Source organism: Cydia amplana, chromosome 5, assembly GCF_948474715.1.
Source record: "Cydia amplana chromosome 5, ilCydAmpl1.1, whole genome shotgun sequence".
NCBI lineage: Eukaryota > Metazoa > Arthropoda > Insecta > Lepidoptera > Tortricidae > Cydia > Cydia amplana.
In genome coordinates, this window is record NC_086073.1 from 9,337,630 (window position 1) to 9,358,271 (window position 20,642).

Consider the following 20,642-nt stretch of genomic DNA (forward strand, 5'->3'; position numbering starts at 1 on the left):
CTATCCAGAGTTTCGCCGCAACACGGCTCGGTATAAAATGCACTAATGATTGTCGGTCCCGTAACGACCCTTAGCGATTAATGCTACATGGTTCCCCAGTACACTCAAACACTATGCTCTTTCACGTTAGGTAAATTACATGTTGCAATAGTAATGCGCTGCAATGGAAACAGACGAAGGAAAATGTATAACGTTTTGATAACCTGTTTAAATGGTATTTCACTGCGTAAGCTGCTTTATCAAGATTTTAGTGTGCGTGTAACATTACATTAATAAACTTAAACTTTCAATAATTGCATTGTTGTCAAACCAAATCAGATAACAAAAGCGTTTTGAGGAATTAATTCCCTGCAAGCTGTAAATCGTTTTAATACCTTCATTGAGTCCTAAATGCATGTAATCCGAGTTTGCCCAATCCCAAAAGATGATTTCCAGCTTGCTGGGAATTACTTTAAAAAAAAATTATTTTGATTGGCCTATTATTAATGTAAACTGACCAAATAATTAAAACGGTCATGAAGTGAAAAATGAAGACCTGTTTGCGAACCCCATTAAAATTGATATAACAAACAAACGGAAACGAATTACGTTTAGTGAAACAAATCCATTTTCGTAACAAATTGATTGAGTTGCAAATCCATTCAAACTGAAATTTGTTTTTGAAGCGGCATTTTTTTGTTACGATTATTTTAATTTGCTTTATTATTATTTTATCAGAAAATTAAAGTACATATATAATATGATGTACATATCATAATGATCAACCGGAAATTAAATCCGTTAAATTACGAATGATGATATTAAAATAAAATAGAATTATGCATTTGCACGCACTGTTCACTGTGCTGTTTATTCATATTGGATATTTGTATATCAGCCACGAGAGAACTCAGCCGAGTGCAAACCATATCAGATATGTATTGGGCAGCGTTCGCTATCATAACAGCATTGTGCCTAGTCGGTTTCAATCAAAGCGATAACGCCAATTTTGTGAGTAAAACTAAAATATTTCATATTATTGTTAATTTAACAAAACATTATTTCTACAAATGGGTAACTAGTAAAGGAAAACGCAACGTATCTGCGTTAGTATTTACCATCAAAACATGACTATGTAAATGAACCATAAAATAAACTAGATCGACGAAGTTTGTATTAAGTTCGCTGAAGAGTCACCATCAACAAAAGTAACCGAGAAGAATGATTATTATTTAAGTTACGAGAAATGTGCCAAGCGCACTTGTAATTAAATGAAAACATCGGTATAGTATATACAATTTCAATTTGAATTAATGTTCTTAACAACAGTGGTGAGTAATTTAATAACCTAAAGGACGTGGGGATAAACGTTTGACTATCCTCTTCAAATTATTCTCTTATTAAGTTAACCGAAAGTTGTCGACAAGTTGAGACAATGACAGCCCTTATAACTACTCCAACACTCAGGGCCCCTACCGGACCACATGGAGGTCATTCAAGACGTGCAAAGGTCCAAAACAAGGCGATTGCGGCAATGTGGAAATTCGAAACACTCAGAACATGTCCGATGTGATTTTTTATCTGGAGTTTCCCAAAGATTGTCCAGTAACAAAGGTAAAATTTTACTTTAAGTAATTTGAAGTAGAAGCCAAGATTTACAGAAACTTTGTTTGAAAATGATGTGTTTTCAGGCAAGAGTAACCGCGGGATCAGTGCAAAAAAATAACTACACAAAGAAAATGCTTAACTACGCTTTGGAAAAACCTTGCCAACACTTCGTTTTAGGCCCCATACTAGTAGATGCATTCAACTTAAGTAGTGCTTGTAAAATTAAAAAGGTAAGCTTATTAAAGTACATATTATACGTAGTACTTCATACATTTACTTTATGTAAACAGCAAACACCTGTTTGTTTTTTGAGCATTTGCTGGAGATGGAACTAAAGCCAGGGGGGTGTCACTCCGCAGTTTAGGTACATTTGGCCGGCGCACCCATCGAACAGGGGTATGGTAGTGGGCTGCCGCTCGGCGTGCACGATAGTCGTGTCACGTGGCGCTCGCGCAAAATTGAAAATACACAATGGCTTCGAAACTTACTTCCGTGAGAATCAGACATACTATCTCCGGATAAAAAATGTATGTTTACATAATAAACGTTTGTAATTCCTACATATTTATCTTAAAAATAATAAATCGGTGGGTATAAAGACTATTTTTTTATTCGGTAGACTAAAATGACATTTCATAGTATGAACATCATGTCTCATTTCATACTATAAAATGTCATTTTAGTCTACCGAATAAAAAAATAGACTTTAGGTATAAAAACTTGTCAAGTGATAACCCCGTGCCGACACTCACAGCTCGGTCATAAAACTGCGGCGCGCAAAGGAGATTCACGGTTCGTGCGCGGTTATAAGTTTCAATTTTGCTTGCAGGCAGCGATATAGGTGTAATTTTATACCTAAATTTGACTTTTGTGAAGGAGTGAATTTTCTGTACGGTAGTACTATTAGTTATTCTGTGCTAAAGCTATGGATCAACCTGGAGAAACCCTAAGTCTTACAAAGACTCATTATACTCATAGTAGAAAAGTACCTGAAGAGAGTTCTACATATATTAATTTTTTTAATACATTGTTTACAGGGGCAGTACACGGTCCATGTTAATATGCAGGAAAAATGTAGAAATTTCCTGGGGTCAAACTTCTTCTACGGCATTTACACATTCAAAACATTGGCATTTAACAACGTCAACAATTTTTTCTGTGTTCATTCTGAATTAGAAATTGGAAAGCTATAAAGTGAAAATTGCGTCACTTGAAAAGTAAAATATTGTCTTAAGTATAGAATTTTATTGTCATTGCCTTTTCCCGAAAAAATGTAGGGTCGCATTTTTACGATATCATAGTTCGTTTAATGGAAGCGGAAGGTGGGGGCACAACGCACCGCCGCGTGGGAACAGGGGGGGGACGAATTGGCAAATTTGATACCAACAACGCGATTGAAAATCGAAATTTCTTCGGAGCGCTGGCTCTCTGACAAATACTGGGATTGCATCCCGGTATTCCCGGTTATCCAACGCTAACCTACTCCGAAAATGATTCGGTGAAATAATGTATTCAATAAGCATTAAATCGGAGTATATTACATACGTTTTGCATGTTAGATAATATATTGACTAGAAGTTAGATAGGTATTTAGTTAAGTTTAGTTTAAGTGTACATTTGCATGCTAAACTAGCAAAATATGTTTAAGCACAGATATATGTTATCCCTACCAACTCATTGTACCATATTTTAAGCAAATAAAGAATATTTATTTATTTATTTACATAAAATACAAAATAGGATTTACGCGTTAAAGAGTTAGTCAGCCCAAATATTCTTGTCTAAAATGTTAATCTAAAGGAGCTATAATAATAATAATCGTCATAGGACTAATTTCCGTGGCGCGATTAAAACTCGTTATAAATGGTCGCGGTGGCGAGCTCAGAGCCTGTCACCATTACCGCAAAAAGATGAAAACGGAACCCGCATTAAAGCGTGCTGAAAATTTGTGGAACGTGAACGTATCTTACATTATACCTGTTATATTTATGCGGTTTCGGGCGGTTTATTAAACAACTGCTCAACCCTACTCAAACAACTCTTCATTCAATTCTAATTAATGCTGCTTTGTTGTTATTTAATATGTTAAACTGATTTTTTATATGTAGGTAATGCAGTAAAAGTGATTAAAAGTTTAGTGAATTATTAAACTGAATCACTCTAACTATTATCACCGTAAAGATAACCTTTGTTTATTAAAAACTGAGAAATTGATTACCTCATAGCTCATTCACCTTCGCCTTGAATAGATCTAGATCGCATTTGTCAGAGTATACAGACGACGAAAGCGAATTCCATTCCTTAACAGTAAGAGCGTAGAAAATTAAATCACGGCATAATAGTTAATACATTTTTAATGGTCGGTAATAAGTAACCAGCAGATTATTCGTCTTAGTGGAAGGCCGAGTAAATCCGGCGGGTAATGGCGCGGCGGCACCTGAACGCTTGTTCCTACTTAACGAGCATCTCGTCTCGTGGCAACCAGTATAATATAGATTTCGTACTACTTATTGTTGTTACGATTCTGCAGGTCACAGATACTGGTAACCTGAAGCGGTATCTCAATAAGCGATGCGAAAGTCAGTCCAGGTCTCGGCGCCGACAGTGCTATGACACAAAGAAAATATTACCGAAAACAGTAGCAAAACTCCTTTTGTCCCATACTTGGCACTTTAATTTCCAGGATGATCATGGCAGCCATTGGGGTTCGAATAACAGTGAAAATTTTAACTCCGTCGGTAATCATTGATTTAAATATGCTTAGGAACATAGACAACAGAAACAATGCAAGTTGAGATGTTTTTTCAACATCTACGGATAAAATCCACTCCTCTAACATTTATAAATTGGCGAGTGTAAGGTGGATCAATGAAGATGAGTGGCTTCTCTATGGACAGGGTAACAACTAATAATGGTCTTGGAATCTAGGTAGATTCAAGCACTCTGTCAGCGTAATTGAAAGGACCATAAGTCCCGAAGTCCCAAGCAGAGTTGTATTGGACGAAGTTTAACTGAGATTGTTCGTTGGCCTTGTTTACTTATATAGATGATTGGTGTATTTACTCTGTGTGGCAGAAATCGTATATTTACTTTGGAAACTTCATAAAACCTTACGAAACTTAAGAAAGCATCCTCGGTTTGTGTATTATAGAAGTGACACTACTGTACATTTACGCAGTTTGTTTGAAGAAGAAGGGCAGCTCGGTGTTTTTTCTATATGTGATATAACCATCCTGAACTCCTCCCCACTTCACGTAACAGGAAGTGGCATTCGACAACTCATTCGATAATAGGCTACATGACTAATTTTTTTTATGGTATCAATCGATCGGATTTGTTTTTAGGATCAAATGTCTATATGGGACCCATTGCATTAAAGTAACACAAAAGTCAGAAATTGTAGTCAAAGTCCGACAGTCACATTTCACTCGCGAAACGCCCTATACAAAACAGCCAAAGTCCATGACGTCATCGCCCATCTTGTAGTATGGACAAAACAAGAAAATTGCGTTTTTGTCGGTGAAATATTGCGTTTATGTATATAGTTGCTATACAATATTTTTTTAGATGAAATGTAAGGAATCGAATGGTACCCCCCTTACTTTTATCGTTTTTGGAAGTTAAAAAAAACTTAAATTTTGAAACTTATAGGTCCTGTAATTTTGTAATTTTTCAATATTTTATTTTAATATCCACATTATTGTAATAAATTGCTCGTTTGCTATCTATTTTACTAGATTTTGTTATAAAATTCAACATGTGTCATCATCCCTATTAGCCGCAATAAATTCGAAGTTAAAACTAATTTTCCAATGTCAAGATTACAATTAGGGTCGGCTAGTAGAGTTGGTTGTGGTTTGTGCAGCATAAACCCTTAAATATGACACGTGTCGTACTAAGCTAGCCTACTGTATATCTGTGCATATTAATTTTGCGGTGTTGGTACTTGGTACAGTGCGCGGCCTCGCTAATTTCGCTAAACGCGATATAAATTACAGCTGCAAACAATGACGTCGCCTGTCCGACACGGACCACCTACAGTTATATTTATTTTATTATGTAAATTTCATTTCACATTACATTTTTTTAAACAAATATATTTTCAACACACCTGCCTATTAAAATGCCTTTTTTCGCCTCAATTCATGATATAACCTACCCTTGCATAAACCTGGTTAGGTTATGCGTTGTATCACAGAATAAATAATAGTATTAAGTACAGAAGACTCACTCTCTAACAAAACGCGTCTGTTACTATCAGCACAGATATGGCCGCTAGGTGGCGACAGCGCCACGCGCGGCTTATGGCTTTCCCCAAAATTGGGGCCGAACGGATGTACTTTTAGCTACCTGTAGCAAAGCGACGAAATCGCGGAGTGAGACACGCCTGGTTGTATGGATGTGTTAGTACATTGTAACGTACCTACAAAACTAATAGTGAATAGTTATTTGTACAACAAGAGATCAAAGTTTGATATTTCTTCGAGTGCTTATTTTGAGTCCCGTGCAAGCGAAAGATTCTATACTAGATTCACGAGCGTAGCGAGTGAATCTAATTTAGAATCTTGAGCGTAGTAAGGGACTCAAAAGCGCACGAGATGTAAATAACTTTGATCTCGTGTAGTTCACAAAACTTTTCACCTCAGCAGTGAGAACATATTAGAGAACCCGAAAAATGTACTCCTTCTTCACCACTTACTCACTCATGTTTTCTTAAGATATACCAACAATTAAGTTTTCACCTCATCAGCTCGAACAAGGGTACTTTGCTACTTAAAAACAGTGAGCAAAATCGAATTTTGCTCACTGAGTGAGCAAAATCGCATTTTGCTCATTTTGTCTCACTCAGTGAGCAAAATCGCATTTTGCTCACTGTTTTTAAGTAGCAAAGTACCCTTGTTCGAGCTGCTGAGGTGAAATAGTTATTTGTACAACAAGAGATCAAAGTTTGATATTTCTTCGAGTGCTTATTTTGAGTCCCGTGCAAGCGAAAGATTCTATACTAGATTCACGAGCGTAGCGAGTGAATCTAATTTAGAATCTTGAGCGTAGTAAGGGACTCAAAAGCGCACGAGATGTAAATAACTTTGATCTCGTGTAGTTCACAAAACTTTTCACCTCAGCAGTGAGAACATATTAGAGAACCCGAAAAATGTATTCCTTCTTCATCACTTACCTCTATTCACTCATGTTTTCTTAAGATATGCCAACAATTAAATTTTCACCTCAGCATCTCGAACAAGGGTATTTTGCTACTTAATAAAAACAGTGAGCAAAATCGAATTTTGTTCACTGAGTGAGCAAAATCGCATTTTGCTCATTTTGTGTCACTCAGTGAGCAAAATGCGATTTTGCTCACTGTTTTTAAGTAGCAAAGTACCCTTGTTCGAGCTGCTGAGGTGAAAAAGTATTTTTAACACGGTGTATGGTGCTCTTATTTAAATTTAAGTTGTAATTTATTTCATTACTTTAAAACTACCTATTAAACATTACGAAATAATGAAGTTTTATTTCATCTAAACGCGAGGATAACATACTTTATGTTATCATTAAATATTTTTAAATATCGGAAAAAATAAATATTTTGCCGAAGTTATTACAAAAGCAAGTTGTAACCTAACCAACGCAAATAACCATCCAGTCGGTTAGGTCCACAAATAATAGCAATTTGTATACTTTTATTAAAAATGTATGCTTCAAGTGCGTCGATAATGTATTTTGGTGAGCTCCTACTTATTTTTACGAATACGAAAAATATTTTAATCGCATCGCATCCTACATGTATATAATTGAATAATTAAAAGTAAAGTAATTAGCGTCAGCCAGATATTTTCTTTTGAAGTCCGAAGCCGTATGTTTGCGTCGAATATAAAATGTAATCAGGGTTTTTGAGCTTTAAATAAAAGCAACTTTAATTATTAAAACGTTAAAGATTTAAGGCGGTAACTAATAAAACAGACGCCCGCAATCCGTCTCCTAGCCTAGTCGGTAGTGGCCCTGCCTATGAAGTAGAGGACTTGGTTTCAAATCCCGGTAAGGGTATTTATTGTTTTAAATAATACCGAGCGTTCGTGAAGGTCTTTCTTTCAAGAAGAAGGTCAGCATAGACAAAAACGTTATCGTATTTCCGGATGTTCTCCTCTAGAGATTGCATTTCTCAACTGATTCTCGTGAGGTGACTAGGTTACTTAAAGAGTTTAATAGGTTTGTCTTTTTTTTTTCAAAATGCCGGAGCTATGGGGGTTCGCCAGGTCTACAGCTCACAGAGACACAGTGTTATCAATGTACCGTTTTAATTCAATGTATTTTATTTCAGTAGTTAAAACATCCATTCTGCATTTTACCATATATATTTTTACTTTTGTCGTTAGGTAAAGGTAAAAGCCTATTACGACAACGACTAGACCACAATTAATCCACACTCATAATTCAAACTGTGTGTTTAGTCGAAAGAGATTGATAGAACCAACAACAATTTGTTCAACATAAAAGAAGGATACACCTACACAGCATAAAATCAAGTAACAGATTATTGCAAACGTTGCATACACTTTAAACAATGCGCTAGGAGTTTAAAGTTTCATTTGAAGATGGAAGTCTTACAGGAAAAGAAGATAAAAATAACAACAAGTAAGCCCTGCTTAACGCAACGTCGGAAGGTATGCCACAGTTGGACAAGAAAATAATATAAAGGAACACTAGATAACATTTTAAAACAACGCAAAGAAGGATTCTTCAAATAAGCTAGAGCAGAAACATAAAGATCAATCAAGAAAACTGTGAGCCTGCAAAATTCAGAGTTAAGTAAATATGTTTAGCATAAATAATAGGATTGTGAGAATCATGAATATCATGATACATTATTCAGAGCCTAGTTAAATTCAGATCAGACGGCTCCTATGCCTACCTCGGCGCAAACTTAGCCTGTTAACTAAGGCTTCAAGCTCTAAGTACCTAACTAGGCAGGCATAAACATTTTAAGCAGACAGATATCACAAGAAACTCTAAAGGTTCAGAGTCAAGCGCTTTGAATGGAAGTATCCATTTTTGTCGAGTCAGATTGTTAATTATTTTTCAACGGACAATGAGTTGCCGAAGTCGCCTCATTATCTTACAATGAATGTACATTTTTCAAGTAAATTTTAAGAACCCAGTATGGATTTTATTGTTGTGTCGCGCGCCATTGTAAATTGATAATTGTAGAGTACTAGAACAGTATTATTAGCATTCACTTGTAAAAACAAAAGAGGTTCTCGCAGTAAGTTTTCAAATTACAACAAAAGTCACTCTGTTTGTGCTGTTAGGATATCCTAATATAATTTCGTTCAACTGCTTGGCAAAACGCCTAGACTCTTCGGTTCGTCTCCCTACTCGACATTAATAAACGTTTACTCACATAACATTATCAAAGTTAGGTGTTATGATGTTATTAAAATGGAACTTGGGAATTGATGAATGCTGATGTGGCGCGTCATTGCATCGATTTATCTTAACGGGTTAAGTTATTATTCAGCATGTACAGAATAATAAATAGCACTGCGAAATAGTAAGTCGTACGAACGTAAAATATTATATACGCGTACATCAGCTAGTAATGGTGTTATGCATGTTCGGAATAAATCAGACCTGAGAACATGTTGCGAATAAAATGGGTCACGCTCACGCACGTCAGCTATAGTGGTTCCGAAAACATTATTTGTATACAAGCCGCGTTCTATCAATATACACATCTGCTTCAATATCCTAACAATACCTTCTCAAATGGAGTCATTCAATAGTAATAATTGACGTTTATATGTATCTATTACAATAAAAAAAAATGTAAAAAATGTAGTATTTACCTATATTCATTATTTATAAACTTTTTTTGGAAATAGAATCTGCACTTGAAGCTTTGAACTTATATTAAAAATGTGATTAATGTCATAAAATTAAAGTACTTCTGAACCCATACAGGTTGGATTATTTAAGTTTCAGATAAGTATTAAAATTATCTTCATGCATACCTTATCGTCAAGCATAAAGCGAAACCTCAGCTCACAGAGGTGGAAATGTAAATGACGTCACTTATCTTATGGCTCCCAAAGTCGACGTTAGTAACGAGGGAGCTAGCTGATAAATAGGAAATTGTCGATTCGAATTGTGGGTGAAATGAAAGATATGAATTTCATGTGAATATGTAAGCCGTTTTGATCGGAAGCAGGCTATTTAAATGCGTGACCCGTCATTAGGCCGCGCAGGCGGCCGGGCCGCTCGAGTACGCACTCGATGGGCTCGCATAATCAACCCGTTAACGTTTCATCGTGCACTACCAACTGCCGACTACCCTATTACCACCGCTTATCTTCACCCAGCTAAGGCAAGACCAGTACGTACGTTTCATTTAAACTGGGTGATTAATCTACTAGCATTCGTATCATGCCTAAATGTGCGCGCACTATGCGTACCGAAACGTTGATTGATGTGCTGAAAAACTGCTAAAGTGCTTACCCGTTGTCGTGACGTAATCTTGAAGAGATGGTGACAGCAGATTAGCTTACCTGTAATAAAAAAAGAAGATAAGAAAAGTGGAAAATGAAAATGATTGATAAACAAAAAAGCTTCCTAAAAAGAGGGAAGGGATACTGGTATGTATTAATTTTTGACGCTTTCGATGGCCAAAACTGGACTGCGCATCAACGTTACGTTATTCGTTTGTGACACATGTGCCTAATTTAATTTGCCACGAACTACGCCGTAGCGCACTTACAGGGAGTCAGCGCAGGGAGGGAGCGGAATATGAAATGAAAAAACTGATCTTAATATTCATTTGGCATTAATCTTGCTTGAATTAACATGATCACCAGCGATGTGAGATATTTTAATATCACCTCTCCGACCATTCGAATTCGAATACCACTCACAGTCAAGATACCTAAGACGTCAAAGCACGTTCTAAAATTAGGCTATGGAAAGGCTTTCTCAGACCCTGGAGCTGGTGCGCTTCATTCTGATGCGTTAAATGCACATTCGAGAACAACCCTATTGAGGTGTTGTACCCATACCCGTATTATGTTGAACCCTTTCGATATTGTAATGAATGAATGAAATCTTACATTTACTTATACTTATAAGTAGAAAGCTGTGATTGTACCTACGTAAAATTTCCATGCAATTATTAATTAAAAAAAATTGTTATGTAGAATACCTCAACATAAACAAATGATTAATTAGCGGAAACTTGTAAACGAGATGTCATTAATTAGTGCCCGGTTGAATCCTTTCATTTTTAAAGTACTGGGGAAATGTAAAAAGAGCAAGATAAAACTCGTTCCGCACTCAATGTCACTGATAAATAGCTGGCAGACGAGAACCTTTTAAAACGAGTAGATACGGCCTACCTGCTTTCAGCCCTGCCTGGAGGGTCGCTTCGTGGTTGCTTTTGAACTATTGCGTTGTTTATGATGAAACAGATGCCTACATTTATATTATACGTAGGTATAATATAAACCAGTGCAGGTTGTAGAACCTGCACTGGTAATGTGTACAAAAACACAATGTACGGGCATTGGCACGGGCTCTGGTTAAATTTCCAAACCATTATTTTGTTTTTTATAATGTATAAATCATGTACAATTTTGTACCAAAAATAGGATTTCCGACATACCTACAGATAAGTACCAATAAAATCCGTTTAAAACAATAAATGTTAATGAATACAGTACGGACACAAAAGCTCTTATTTACGCAAACCTGCTTATCAAATAAATCCAAATTTTAGGTGAGAGTAAAGTTTTTAAAATATTCGTATTCTCAAGAAAAGTTCGGACGGAGCGGAACTGTAATAGACCGATAATAAATAAATATTCTACCGGTTCCAAGTCCTAGGAAACTCACTAGCGTACAACACACAATAATGTCAAGTTTACCAGGATTGTAATAAATTAATACATTTAGTACTACATACATATCATTTTGTTTTTTGTTTCCGTTGTTTTGCCGAAAATGGGGTTAAAATTAGTTAACGCAGATTATTTCGAAATATTAATAGAAAAAGTTTTCAAGACGTACTCGCTCATATTTTTAACACGGCTTCACTTTGCTAAACCTTAGAAAAGACGTTTAGAAAAGGTACATAATATATGCACCCACATTTCATGTTGACTTGCTCGCATCCAATATAAGGTGAAAGCTGTCAATGTCAAGTTTTATTAAATCTGTCGTAAACGTGCCCTTCGTAACGTCAACAGCAGTAAACCAGATAAAACTAGAACGGAAAAGTTTGAGAGACGAGAAAAACACTATCACTTAAGTTGTTAGTATTTTGTATTGCTGAGGAAAATACAAAAACACTCATCGCAGCCGACGGCGTGGGGCGCATAAAAATGTTTTCTTATAATTTGTATTACGGGGATAAATTCCATATAAATTCCACCTAAAAAACGTACATACACCACTATTCCATTTGCCAACAGATCACGTTCGGGACAATCGACATATTTACGTTTTTAGCATACAAAATTTTTAAAAAATCTAGGTACTTACGCATTTTTATGTATAGGACTTAGTACATTAAGCGCCACTTGCACCATCCCACCGGTTAAACCGTTAACCCAGTGTCAAATTGTACTGCTAACCATGGTAACTCCAGGTTTTACCGGTTAACCCCGGGTTAGTGAATGGTGCAAGTGGCCCTAAGGAAACCGGGTCAGTAAGGTAATTATTTCGAAACAAACTTAAGGAAACTTTGTCTCTTCACGAAAAGCGTAGTTACGTAAGTGTTTACCTGAAAGCACCAAGTTGAGTTGGTAATATTCGTATCATTAAAAATTCATCAAGCCCTTTACTTGAGCTTTAAAGTTCGTTGCGTCTTAAGTATAAGGGAAACGTAAGTATAGTGCTTAATAAGTACATATTATTATAGACATAGCTACAGGGTCCAATTAACTATTCTATTCACCTACAAGTTTGCGCGACGGTGATAAGGGACTCTCCCGAGATAAACTCGACATGACATGTGAACCTTTATCTGGATGAGCCCAAATAAATGACAACAGATAAGCAGTACAATAAGATACATATTTGTGATCGCTTATATTATATTTAACGGGAACACCAGATTATCTGTTTAACCCGTTTAGCAAGAAAAGTGTGATTATTTATGAAATAAGCTAGATAGGAAGGGAAGGATAGGAGGAGTGTATATGACACCGTAAGATTGTGAACCCGTTAGTTTATAATCTAACGTTTATAATCTCCCTACCGTCAGTTTATAATTTAACTAGTGAGATTATAATCTGACGAGTGTTTACAATTTTACGGTGACATATATAAGGAATCATATGGGTCCTGTTGCTCAATTGGAATAATAAATAAAAATCATAATAACTAACACAATATAATAGTGGCCCTTGTTTGAATATTTTTGCAAGTGGATCTTAAGCCTCGAGTCATATCCATGTGTGTTATGAATTCATAAAAAAGTAGTTACAAAAACTCGAAACAATGTCTCACAAAGCATATATTTCGTCATACCATCGCTATTTTCATAACCAATTTTTCGCTCATTATTTATCACTTTATTGTATATAAGATCATATTACGTGTTGGATACAAGTGATACAACATTATCTAAGTAAAGTTCAAAGAAAAACAAAAGCCATGTTTATTCAAACCGTGCATAATGTCAGGTAATTTCGCCTCGAGTCTCACTGCCGTATTCGAACTTCAAGATATTCACAAGAGACGACACGTACTAGATCCATTCTAGATACGTTATAGTTTAGATGGAACTGGTGCGAATCACCAGTATGTCGGTTTGGAGCAGCCGAGCAGACCGTACACCACACGGTATTTGACTGTCCTCTAACCAAATACCAAGGGCAAGTTGAAGATTTGACCACCTTAACCATAGAAGCGGTACAGTACTTAAAAACTGTAAATCTCTGAAGTAGAGTAACACAAAAACCCATACGAAAAAAAAAATAGTTTAGATTTCAACTAGTTCTCTTTTGCAGCGCAATTCGGGCAACCAATGTCACTTTTACGATAGATCGTGTTAGATATCTATTAGATGTGAATTAGATCTCTAAGTAATATCTTGTGGAAATCGTTCAAGAGTATCTCCAGAATCGCGGAAATGTCAAATTTAACAGGTTAGATCTTAAACATATCGTTATCGTATCTTGGCGATGTCTAAAAGTTATCTAATAGACGTTTATTACAAAATCCGAATCGGGCCCTCAGAAGCAGTCCATAAGGTAAGACGCCGGCGGCTATGTGGAACACAACACACGCAACGAAGATACGATCCGTAATATACACTTGATTAGGCGAGCTTCTATCTGATGTAAGATAATATATCTACACCAGTGCGTAACATCAGGTAGATTACAGTTTTTTTACTATTCTATTCCTTTATTTATTGCTGAGCGTCTTATGACAAATTTAAGAACAGTTTTTATTATTGTGAGCAACGTCAGCATTATTAGATAAGTTTTTTTCTAGTTCCTAAACGGTAACCAAGTCACGAAGAAAATCTCAATAGTAGTCAAATAAGTAAAGGTTCCTAAGATAGCAGTAGAATCATTTTAATACTTGTCTTATTCTACAAAATTGACAATCCACGGGAAGGCGCTATCGGTGCGATGTTTTATATGCGGATTATCCTCTAGCCGCCCAGAGACCTATAAAAAGGTATCCTATTCCATTCTAATTTGAACTTTGTGTTGACAAAATAAAATTTCATTTTGCTTGGCAAGGTTTGACGTATGGGCAGCTAGAGATTATTACATTTTTATCTACCTAAGGTAGGTATACCTCTACATTGGTATCAGCCATGCATACTCATTCCCATTTATTACAAGCGATGTCACCGCTTACCACCAAAGAGTACTTATGTAGAGTGTAATTAGAGATTAATATTCACAGCCAAAATTATAGCTCACTTTTTAATGCGTAATAAATAGGATGAAACATGCTAATATACTTATTTACCCAATTTAAATGATTCCCCAGCAGTAATATACCAAGACACGATCAGATTTCGAACTAATATACCTCCATTATACAAGATAATTGACGTAAAACATCTGAATGTTGTCATGTTGTTTTAAAAGTAGTGCCGCCAGTAGAATTCAGTTTCCTACTTCATTAATTTCATTGTGTTAAGTGTAATAAAAGTACTTGCCTAAAATTATTCGAAGAATAAATATTTCAGTGACAACTAAAGCCGCAGTTCGAAGAAGAAAGTTGAGTAAAGATAAAATCATAATGTCGGTTGAGCTGGTAGCCAAGAGTTGGCCGACATAATGTAATCTTGCCGCTATCGCCGCAGACGGTGCCTAATGATTCGCTGCAAAAAGATAATTCGAACGCCGTAACATTATTGTTCAGCATTGGATGGATGCAATCGAGAGCGTGCCAATTATACAAGCCTCGGTGGACTAGAACCATATTTGAATTACCCTCGTTGCTTTTGACGTTCACGATCAGTTGATGTGCATTGCCTGTTACCATTGCGTTGGTAGTGCCAGTTACAATTGCGTATTTTAGTTAACAATTGTACCTAAAACCTTTATATTTAAAATACTTAAATATAAAGGTTTTACGTACGTAATGAAATAAAAACCTAAAATAAATATTACTCTCGGCTGGGTTTTGACAGTTAAAAATGAGGAGTCCGGTTTTAACTGAAAATATTTTTTCACCTCAGCAGCTCGAACAAGGGTACTTTGCTACTTAAAAACAGTGAGCAAAATCGCATTTTGCTCACTGAGTGAGACAAAATGAGCAAAATGCGATTTTGCTCACTGTTTTTAAGTAGCAAAGTACCCTTGTTCGAGCTGCTGAGGTGAAAATTTAATTGTTGGTATATCTTAAGAAAACATGAGTGAATAGAGGTAAGTGATGAAGAAGTAATACATTTTTCGGGTTCTCTAATATGTTCTCACTGCTGAGGTGAAAAATGTTGTGTACAACAAGAGATCAAAGTTTGATATTTCTTCGAGTGCTTATTTTGAGTCCCGTGCAAGCGAAAGGATCTATAATAGATTCACGAGCGTAGCGAGTGAATCTAATTTAGAATCTTGAGCGTAGTAAGGGACTCAAAAGCGCACGAGATGTAAATAACTTTGATCTCGTGTAGTACACAACATTTTTCACCTCAGCAGTGAGAACATATTAGAGAACCCGAAAAATGTATTACTTCTCAAATTACTATTCCACGCCTGACGTTATGTAATGAAATCACTGATACTTATATTATTACCTTTTGTATAACATGATACACTAATGATCAAAACAGTAGCTACATGTATTAAAACTTAATTGGAACGTTTTGTTCAGTGAACAAATCTCTAGTAATGGCACGCTCCGTCGCCGCCTGTGTGCAATGGCAGCAAAACCTGTGTATGAAATACGCCAGCCTAAACAATAACGTGAATCTGAACTGAAAACCACCGAACGCCAAACGTGAAAGCGTTTCAGCGAGCAGGGAAACAAAGAAACGTGTACATCAAATATATCGCAACGAACTAGATGGTCAAAACATTTCAGGCACGCTCTTACGCTCCAGGCAATACGGTCACGGCACACATCAAACAATTATCGGATACTCATAGCGTTCAAAAATCCTTTGACGATTGAAATTAAATATCTTGGTATACGGGCCTAAAGAAAATCTGTCAATAAAGCTCTTTGAATTACTTCCGACAAAGCAAATACCTAATTGAATGTAGCGTAGAAGCGTAGATTTTTTTCTAAATACTTACTTGAATCACGGCGGACTTATGGCATGTTTTGCATGTTCGATTTTTTTGAAATTAAGAAAGAATTATTTCAAAGGTTAACAACAGACTTCCTAGCATGACTGGCCTTGTCGCGCGGGACTCAATATGTGAAGCGCGACTTAGTATGGAATCGCACGCGACACCGCAAATCATGTAAGGTGGTTAGAAAGGAAACGTATAATATTTAAGAGCATGAGAAGATAAAAATATATTTAACTTTTTGATATTGTATCACACACTTTAGTGTAAGGCCTGAGTGGACGCTCGGAGCGGAGCGTTCGGCGGGGTGTGCAGCGTGGCGTCTGGCTCACAAGTGATTTGAGCAGATGATGATGGGTTTCGTTCGGCACCCTTTTGAGGGGGTGCGAGTGGCCTCTTCCGCCTTCCGGCTGCGGAGGCTGTGTCGGGTCGCGCCCCACCTGGTCGCTTCGCTCGTCAGTTGAGGACGGCTGTGTCGCTGGTGTAGGCCAGCTTCGTCACTGCCGGCCGTTATCCAACCCCGCGACCCCTAGCCTGGTGATACCGTGATTTGAGCAGCGTGCACTAAGGCCGCTCTTATACGTTTGCATTTGTTTGACATGCACGCCGCACGCCCCGCCCCACTGTACGCCCAACATGAGCGTCCACTCAGGCCTTACACCAACCGCAACTCTACATCCTAATATTAGAATTGAGAAAGTGAGGATAAACGTCGTTATTTTTTATACATTTACACGTACAAACGGTTAAACTGACATGAATAAAACTAGGCACATATTTTATAAGCTACATACACAGATACACCTGTGGTATTTTGTCCAACGAAGTCACCGACGACAGACAATGTGAACATATACAAGTTCCTAGCGCTTCACGCGAATAGAAAATATTTTTCTTTAAAAAATAAAAGACATGTTCTCGGTTACACCCGCATTTTGTAAAAAAAAAACCATAATAATGTTATATTATTTTCGGCAAGTCATTGTTGGGCAGTCACGCGCATCGTAGAGCGCACAGGACTCCGCACCTGTCGGTTTTTGCCAACAATCCTGTGGCATAAAAGACAAGTGAGAAGCGATATTTTGACTTTTAGGTTCTATTTCTCTGTATTATGTATGAATCTCTCCTGCACCAACATTTATGTCTCTGTTTGACCCAATGGTTGACTGGTAGAGAATGCCTTTTGGCATTAAGTCCGCCATTTGTACATTTTTCTTTGTTGTGCAATAAAGTTTAAATATTATTAAAATAAATAAACATCTCGTCAGTGGCATCAAACGTGACATTGAGGCTCGGTTGCACTGTCTGTCACTGTTAAAACATTCGCACAATTTTATAATTAGTTCATTTACGTTTGTCCGTCTGTTGATTGTAGTTGGTGCAACTGGCCCTCAATAGTTAACCTGAACTATGTTCAAAAACAATGTTCCGTTTGTCAAGGATTTTGATAACACGTTTCGTGTCTACGGTATTATCATGCCGCGATCAGAAAGGGATTAGAAATAACAGATTTCCATACACTTACGTCAAAATCAATATGGATTGACAGCTATCTCAATCCCTTTCTAATCGCGATTCAGTAATATCTGAATGATTCGGAAACGGGGGTGCCCTGGATTTCTGATATCGACAAGGATGCATTATTGTTCTTGCATACTAAATATTCAATTGAGACGTGGAGTTTTTTTTTTTTTGATTCTGCATAGGAGAATTGGGAGACATAATATTGTCTTCGGTTACCGCGTTAGTTAAAGGGTTCGAAACGACGGGATGTAGTATAAATTCAATATACGCGATATAATCCGTTTTAATCGTTTTATTTCAGCATGGGAGATAAAAGACTTATTGATATACAAAAAAAACTGTTGCCTGTGTGAAAATTGTTTCTTAGTTTGTTAGCATACAGTTAGCAATAAAATATCAAGGTATCTATACTGTACTATATACTAACTAGTATTAAACAAGTAAGAGTAAACAGCAGTAAATTACCCACAGATAACACATGCCCCCAGAGAATCACAGGTAACAAGGCAAAGACCACACGCGCGAGTTACCAAACTAACTTTACTACAGAGGATGTTCTAATTTGAATTAAAACTTCACTACTTTCGGTTGCATTATCGCGGCACCCGCCACTCGGTGTTCGCACGGGCCACGTGCCCGCAAGGGACCTCGTTCCAAACTGTTCCTTTGTATTTCTACCACGCAACACAACTTTATTTCATTTTTCTCCTCATCCGTCGATGGAGCGAAATGAATAGCCTTTATATAGGTACAACTGCTTTCCAAGAATTTATGTCTGAAGAGACTTTACGCAGAAATTTACGATTTACGATTTATTTATGATTTGCGCATGTAACACCTCTGGAGTTACAAGCGTCTGTAGGCTACGGAGACTGTAACACGCAAACCTCAGAATCCAATTACTTTAAATGAATAAGTCGCTTCAACCATCCTCAACTTTCGAGCTGCCTCAGGCCGAAAATGAAATTCGTTCGGCCGTTTTGAACTTTTGACCTTACACGAATACGGGAGGCATTGGGAATGCAAGGAAAAAGTTAATAATAAAAACGGCTTCTTTTTTCTTTTTATAACAAATTGAAACATTGATACAACATCCAGTAAACGTAGGTAATTACAATTATAATTTCATTTTACACTTGTAATCTTCCCAACATTAATCAAACAATTCATTATGAAACCAATATCTATCTGAACTGTAATCAAATTAAACTAATTACACAAACAATGTGGAAATCCTCCCCATGCAGAAAGAAATAATTATTTTTTCATCCGTATGGGAGTGATACGCTCACTGGTTAGTACATATTTAAACAATGCTCAAATGAACACTGTCACGTAACACCTAGTAGGTATATATTAGTGTACCTCTGTCGGTCGGCTTACGCAGGCTTAGACCTACAACCGGGAATCAGTGAGTCGACACGTATCGCGACTTTGGCTTATACGAAATGCGACTTTGCTTCACTATTTAAACATTAAAGTCAATGTACCTACTACTGGTATAATCAAACACTGTACATATTGTATGCCCATACCGAAATGTATCTCTACGTTTCTCACACACTGGTAAAATAAGGTTTCGACGATCAATGAAATATGATTTTAAATGCTATACCAACCATGGGTCTCCCGAATATGCTAGTGACGTATCGAAATGCTAATGTCCTGTCTCGCACACACTCGCGATCTCTTCATTTTTAAAATCTGCTAGTGCAACAAATATGATTAAGTAGAGCTATAGATTCGCTTTGGCAAAATATCGAGCACGGTGCTGGTGCGGCTTAAAAATTGTCAACACGGTATTTCATAAACGCCAAAAAGTTTAACGTAAATTCGACGAAAAGTTACACCTCTTCGTTTGACGTGTTGTATTTCACATTCTATTTATTTTTATTTTGGTGTTTGGATCGAGAAGAGAGTAAAATTTAATTGAACGGTAGAATGTTAAGGCAAAACAAGCAGCTTTTTATCAAAAGCACATAAACATGGATTACATACGGAGTAAAACGGTGTAAGTGTTAACTTCCCGTCACTTATAGCCATAAAGGCTAAGCGAGACATAAATAAAAACAGCATCGGATCCAGGGTCATAAAAACGTAACTGTACATAATTGAAAATCCACATGTGGAGAGCCACAGGTAAAAGGCAGTAAGTATCCATAAACACGGTATTTCAAATAAGCGAAGTGCTTTGTCGTTACGACCAGGGATGTTGCGGATGCAGATTTTTTGACATCCGCGGATGCGGATGCGGATGCGGATATTTAAAGGCTCACATCCGCGGATGCGGATGCGGATGTCAAGATTAGGTACTTAGAAAACGTCAAATATTACATTTTTAGTATTTTTTTATTTAAAATTTTTATTTTTGTATTTGAGCAAGAATATAAGTGCGTTATATTTAATAAACAGTAACTTGGCCGACTTTTCTGGATCTAGACGATTTCGTTGTAGGTAATGACGAAATTACCTAGCACTTACGCCGCCGCTAAGACGTTCCTGTACCGACTTGTTCGACATCCGCATCCGCATAAACTCCGCATCGATTTTATGCGGATGCGGATGCAGATGCGGATGTTGAAAATAATGCGGAAGTTCCGCGGTTGCGGATGCGGATGCGGATGTTCGCAACATCCCTGGTTACGACTAGGCGAGGACGTGAGTTGAAAGAAGCCCCGGGAAGACAGCGTTTATTGGCACACCTGCCTTAGCAGCGCAAACTGCTTCTTAATAAAATAAACCAATTCAATGAGAAATTCAATGAAAAGGCGTTGGTGGCCGAGT

At 37.0% G+C, this 20,642-nt stretch overlaps 2 protein-coding genes and 1 long non-coding RNA gene across 4 annotated transcripts in view; 2 read left to right on the forward strand and 1 right to left on the reverse strand.

Annotated features, from left to right (window-relative positions):
- Window positions 1-20,642, reverse strand: part of LOC134647952 (neural-cadherin-like) — a 297,639-nt gene that overhangs the window by 224,461 nt on the left and 52,536 nt on the right. The gene's annotated exons all lie outside the window — the stretch shown is intronic.
- Window positions 1-20,642, forward strand: part of LOC134648018 (uncharacterized) — a 233,744-nt gene that overhangs the window by 151,582 nt on the left and 61,520 nt on the right. The gene's annotated exons all lie outside the window — the stretch shown is intronic.
- On the forward strand, window positions 1,316-3,102 carry LOC134648469 (uncharacterized). The gene is made up of 3 exons (XM_063502988.1): window positions 1,316-1,593; window positions 1,671-1,817; window positions 2,625-3,102. The coding sequence occupies exons 1-3, from the start codon at window positions 1,540-1,542 to the stop codon at window positions 2,778-2,780; spliced, it is 357 nt and encodes a 118-aa protein (XP_063359058.1). The 5' UTR covers window positions 1,316-1,539; the 3' UTR covers window positions 2,781-3,102.

Bases quoted from the DNA above. Each gene is read 5' to 3' on its own strand.
- LOC134648469 (XM_063502988.1), top strand. From the start codon at position 1,540: ATGTCCGATGTGATTTTTTATCTGGAGTTTCCCAAAGATTGTCCAGTA. The intron at 1,594-1,670 runs GTAAAATTTTAC...ATGTGTTTTCAG, and splicing joins AAGATTGTCCAGTAACAAAG to GCAAGAGTAACCGCGGGATC. The intron at 1,818-2,624 runs GTAAGCTTATTA...CATTGTTTACAG, and splicing joins GTGCTTGTAAAATTAAAAAG to GGGCAGTACACGGTCCATGT.